This window comes from Pinus tabuliformis, chromosome Q (assembly GCF_031772625.1).
Source record: "Pinus tabuliformis cultivar Carrire ecotype Pingquan chromosome Q, CPIR1, whole genome shotgun sequence".
Classification (NCBI taxonomy): Eukaryota; Viridiplantae; Streptophyta; class Pinopsida; order Pinales; family Pinaceae; genus Pinus; species Pinus tabuliformis.
The window spans coordinates 489,506,673-489,512,037 of record NC_142296.1 but is presented as its reverse complement, the minus strand read 5'-3'; the positions used below and the strand labels follow the sequence as shown (position 1 = coordinate 489,512,037).

The window sequence follows — 5,365 nt, the reverse complement described above, 5'->3', positions numbered from 1 at the left end:
AATGCATTTGCCATATCTAACTTTATCACCATACCTTTCTCATTTCTCTGTTTGCTGGAGTGGATTGTCTCCTGTACCTGAATGACATTATCAAGAATGTGCCTACCTTCCACAAATCCTCCCTGGGGGCTGGAGATCAATCTTTTTAATAGGGGCTTGATCCTATTTGCAAGAAGTTTAGCCAAAATCTTATATGAAGCATTGCATAACGATATAGGCCTGAATCTTGTAAAGGATTCCGGATTAGATTCTTTGGGTATTAAGGCTAAATAAGTGGAGTTGGTGCTTCCTCCAATCTTTGCTTTTCTCATGAAGCCTTTAATAATTTTCAGGAGATCAGTTTTGATGATGTTCCAGCATACTTTATAGAAGTGTATAGTAAAGCCGTCTGGGCCAGGGGCTTTATCTGGTTCCATGGACTAGATGACTTTGGTTATTTCTTCCTTAGCGAAGTCGCTGATGAGAACTTCGTTATCTTCAGGATTGATCAGTTGGGGAATGTTATGTAGGAAACCTGTAATTTCCTCCTCGTAGTCCTATGGTTCCTCACTATATAATTTCCTGAAATGGCTGTCTGCAGCCTCTTTAACTTGGTTGAATCCCTGTCTTACTTCGCCTTCTGTTGTTTTTATTTCTGAGATATGATTCCTGGACAGCCATGCTCTATACTGTCTGTGGAAGTAGGAGGTGTTCCGATCCCCTGCTTTTAGCCACAGACTTCTGGATTTGATTCTCCAGTATTCTTGTTCTTTTCTTAAGGCTTGATAGGTAGAGCATTGAGCCTTTGTTTCTTGCTCCAGTAGCTCTGTTGTAATCTCTTTGTGTTCCATGTTATCTTGTAGGCTTTCCAACGTGTGGACTGCCTCCTTTCTTGTATTGGTTGGGTTGGGGACTGGTTTCCTTATCCAGTCCTTCAATGCATGCTTTGTAGCCTTGAGCTTTTGCTCCCAAACAAAGCTTGAGGATCCAGAGATAGGTTTGGCCCATGCCTCTTTCACAATGTCGATGAACCCTTCTCTCTCAATCCATAGGGGATTAAATCGAAAAGGGAGGGGCCCCAGATTTTCTTCATCTTCTAGGAGGAGTTGAATCGGTTTGTGATCTGAGGAGAGCTTGGGCAAGATTTTGGTTTTTATTATCTTTTTGTTCAGCATAATCGTACTTTGAACCACGAATCGATCCAGGCGGGCAGCTATATGATCTGGCCCAGATCTGTTGTTGGACCAAGTATATAGGCCTCGCACTGGGGAAAAATCAAGTAAGTCCCATTGCTGTGTGAGCTCTTCGACAAAAGCTAATATTGGATCTCTGTTATTTGATCCTCCCCTTTTCTCCTTTGTTTTCAGACCAATATTGAGGTCACCTGCTATGATAATGTTACCTGGATTATGCTGTTCAAGATAGGCTGAAAGGGATTTCTAGCAATCTCGTTTTTCAAAATATGTAACAGGAACATATAGATTAAACAAAGAGATGGTCAACTTACTTTTACAGTGTAATAGCTCCGTAAAGATCCAGTGCTGGTTTTCATGGGAATTTTTTAGCTGAAATAGGTCTTTAGTCCAGAGAGTTGCCAACCCTCCAGAGGATCCCCTTGAACTAACTACTTTGCCTGCTCTTTTCTTCCATTTTGTTTTGTTGATATCTAGAAGAGCGCCCCCTTCTATCTTCATCTCTTGGAGCATGAGGATATCTGTAGGCTCTATTTTCAGGAGATCCATGACTGCTTCGGCTTTGGATGCGTTCCCCAGCCCTCTGCAATTCCCAGAGATGAGTTTCATCATTTACTTAAGGAAAGGGGTGTGGCCTCCCTTGGAAGGCCTTGGTCTAATGTTTCTTCCCATGGTCATTTCTATGGTGGCCTGGCTTCCTTGAACTTTGAGTCGCTCGGCTTCCTCTTCCCTTAACTCTTTGCGAGATTTCCTTCTTGCTTTTTTAGTAGGTCACTCAAAGGTTTCGTCATCTGAAGAACCTGAGCTTTCTTCTAGTTTTTTCCTTGTTACATCAGCATATGAGGGGCTGGAGGGGCTTCGTTGCGCAGTCTCAACCTGTGGGTTTTCCTCCCCCTCTTTGATTGGGGAAGGATCTTCTACATGCTCCAAGTTTTCCTGAGTTGAGGTAGATGGGTTAACCTGAGTATTTTCTACTCCTTTCTGAGTTGCTTCCTTATCTTGGTTAGGCTTGGAACCACTTGGAGCTTCTGGCAAGCTGCCTTTACCATTTCCTTTTTTTTGCCGATCAGTTTTTTGAACTACAGTCCAATGGTCCTCACTTGTTTTTGCTGCCTGTTCCTCGATCTTTTTCTTGCAGTTCTTGGCAAAGTGCCCATGTTCATGAAAATATCTGCACTTGAATGGAAGCTGTTCGTAATCCAGTTCCTGCACATGAGTCCACCCGGCCACCGAGAGCTTTATTGCTTCGGGCAAACCCTCCTTAGGGTCCACTTTTACGCAGATTCGGGCGCATGAGTACTGATCTTTCCTTACTGCTTGATCTATATACTTTCCTAATGCATTGCCTATGATCTGCAGAGTTTTTTGGTTCCAGCAACGTAAGGGCAGATGGGGAAGTCGCACCCATACTGGAACAGCTGAGGGCACGTCCTGAGAGGGGTCGAAATCCGGAGACCATTTATTTAGATACAACCCCTGCTGTCCCATAAAATAAGGGCCATTTCTGAAGATTAGGCCACTGTCATCCGGGCTCTTGAAGACGAACACATAGAATCCTTTGCCTACGGAATAAATTTTGACCCCTTCTTTGATCAAGGGAGCCCAATTTCTTTGGGTCCAGTTCTCCACTGTCTTGGGGGAAGGCCAAAGACCCGTAAACTGTCCTATCAACCCTTTTTCAGCAAGATTCAAGGCAGCTTTGCAAATTTCTTCTTCAGGTAAGGCAACCGTTGGGATGGAATCAAGCTTCTCGACAATTTTCTGCTGGCTAGCTGAGAGAGGGCGTTTCGAGCTAGCAGCTACCATTGCTTTGAAAGCTGTGATCTCCGAAGGAAGGGTATGGGGGGGGGGGGGGGGGGGGGTAGAGCCCCCGTTGGGCTCCATGAAGGTCTCTGCAAGGGATTGCTGTGAGATCAGCCATGGGTCTGGCAGGCGGAAACCTAAGGGAACCCGTCTTAGATCGCCAAGCGCACAGTGGAGAGGGCCTATGAGCCAAGGCTGGCCGGCGGCCGCAACCAGCTACAGGGGCGGCTAGGTCTCGGGAGCGAAAAAACTATTCTCTATTATTAGTCCTATTATTATTATTATTATTAAATGTTAAATAAATTAATATTATTATCATTATTATTCATAGTCTTATTAATATAATCATAATTGTTATATGAATTAATATTATTATTCATATTACCATTAAAACAGCCGCTAACCTAAGGAAGACCATAGAAGTTCCAATTATCATTGACGGCGCCCCGAGGAAGGATGGAACCCTCGCAGTCCATTTGACCTCGGCCAACGAAACCTCCATCTGGCTTCAATCCACTATCAGGTAACGAAGAAGAGGAGCGTACCTCACAGTCCATTTGATTGAGGCCAGCGAAACTGTCCAACGCCTCCATGCAGCTACCCGACAGTGAAGAAGAGGAGCATCCATCACGCAGACCCTCATACTCCACTTGCCTTCGGTCAACAACACTGTCACCCAGCTCCAAGTAGCTTCCAGGCAGCAAGGAAGAGCAGCAAACCTCCCGCAAAGTCCTCGAGACAGTCACGCCGGTACCAGGAAGAACGTAGTCCTCACAGTCCATCTGATTGAGGCTAGCAAAACTGTCCAATGCCTCCATGCAGCTACCCGGCAGTGAAGAAGAGGAGAGTCCCTCGCGCGAACCCTCGCAGTCCACCTGCCTTCGGTCAGCAAAACTGTCACATGGCTCCAAGCAGCTTCCAGGCAGCGAAGGAGAGCAACAAACCTCCCGCGAATTCCTCGAGACAGTCACGCCGGAACCAGGAAGAACGCAGTCCTGCACAACAGAATTAGACTTCAACTTGTAGGGCATGTGGGCAGTGGGATCTCCTTATGCGCAATGAAAATACTGCTCATTGCAAATCGGAAACCGAGAACCCATCCCAGAAAAAAGATTCGAAGAATGCAGCGTATTTAGGGGGCAACCAGGACTGGAACTGTCAGAGGTCGTTGAGGGAGCCGAGCTATAAGAAACCTTATCCGAGCTACCTGATAACCAGTCCTTAATCGCAGAAATTTGACCAGACGAGATCCAGCTACGGGAGGCAACTCCCACGGCTCTGCTCGAACTCGATGAACTTTCAGTTAACCTCTGAAACTTGGAAACCTGGTTTTGTTTCCGAAATTCTTCCAACCGAATAGAATTCAGAGCAGAACAGGCATCTATTCTGGCCCAAAGAGAGGCTGAAAGTAAGTTCACAAGTTCCAGATGCAAATCCAAAAGAGAGCAAGAGACAAGATTCAAGGATCTCCTGACCCTTCTGATTTCCGCTCTTATTAAAGCTAAACTCGCCTTCAAGAACACTTGATGGTTCTGGGGAGTGTGAAGGCGATGCTTAATCCGGGAAAAGATAGGGATGATGGAGGAGTCTCTGCATCTTTTAATAAAAGCTAGATCCGACTTCAATCTTGAAACCTGCAAGCATGCACATTCAAAATGATGAACCTTGGATGCCATGGCTTCTTCGTGCAGGGATACTTCCACATCAGCATATGCTAAGACATGAAAGGTCACTATTATTGATGAATGGGACTTATAGTGACTGATGACATGGAAATTCTTCAATGGGTGACATGGATGCCACTCGTGTCTTTGTTCTTCACGCATCTTCTGATCATTAATGTCTTCACCCTCCAAAGGGTCTTTGATCTTATGGATCTTTTAGGGTATTTTGATCATTAAGACTTCAATGTGTTCTCTGTTCTTCATGACTTCCTTTCTTTTCCATGTTTTCTCAATCTTCTCCATGTGTGCTTGTCATGATTTTCATGAGATACTTGTAGCTACAATCACTCATGACAAGAAAACATGAACCTAAAAATATGCTATTCTAGCATTATTTATGCATATTTTCTTATTCATGCCTTAACAGTGTGTTTGGAAGGAGCAAGGAGAGCTTCTGGGTGCACTATGAAAGGCTAAAGGGTTGAAGGGAAGAGGCTAGAGGGCTTTGGCATGCAATCATGTGCTCAAGAGAAAAATGAAATAAGGGTAGGGTGCATGCTTCAAGTTCTAAGGACGAAGGAGAGGGATTCATGCTTCCCAAGTCCATTGCGTGCTCAAGGGAGATAAGTAGGGAACATGGCATAAAGATGAAGGTTGAAAGGAGAGGCTTCAGGGCTTTAGGGTGCACCCATGTGCTCAACAAGGAAAAGAAGGGTGCATGGTGCA

At 45.0% G+C, this 5,365-nt stretch overlaps 1 protein-coding gene across 1 annotated transcript; it reads right to left on the bottom strand.

Annotated features, from left to right (window-relative positions):
- Nucleotides 1-536: 536 nt before the first annotated feature.
- On the bottom strand, nt 537-1,784 carry LOC149220311 (uncharacterized). The gene is made up of 2 exons (XM_089387045.1): nt 1,487-1,784; nt 537-1,363 (listed from the first exon to the last, which is right to left on the bottom strand). Exons 1-2 carry the CDS (start codon nt 1,782-1,784, stop codon nt 537-539), a joined length of 1,125 nt encoding a protein of 374 aa, XP_089243171.1.
- Nucleotides 1,785-5,365: the final 3,581 nt, after the last annotated feature.

What these genes read in the sequence shown, in the direction of transcription:
- LOC149220311 (XM_089387045.1), bottom strand. Translation starts at nt 1,784, where the DNA reads ATGATGAAACTCATCTCTGGGAATTGCAGAGGGCTGGGGAACGCATCC. An exon ending in GGAGCTATTACACTGTAAAA is followed by an intron (nt 1,364 to 1,486) that starts GTAAGTTGACCA and finishes TTATCATAGCAG; the next exon opens with GTGACCTCAATATTGGTCTG.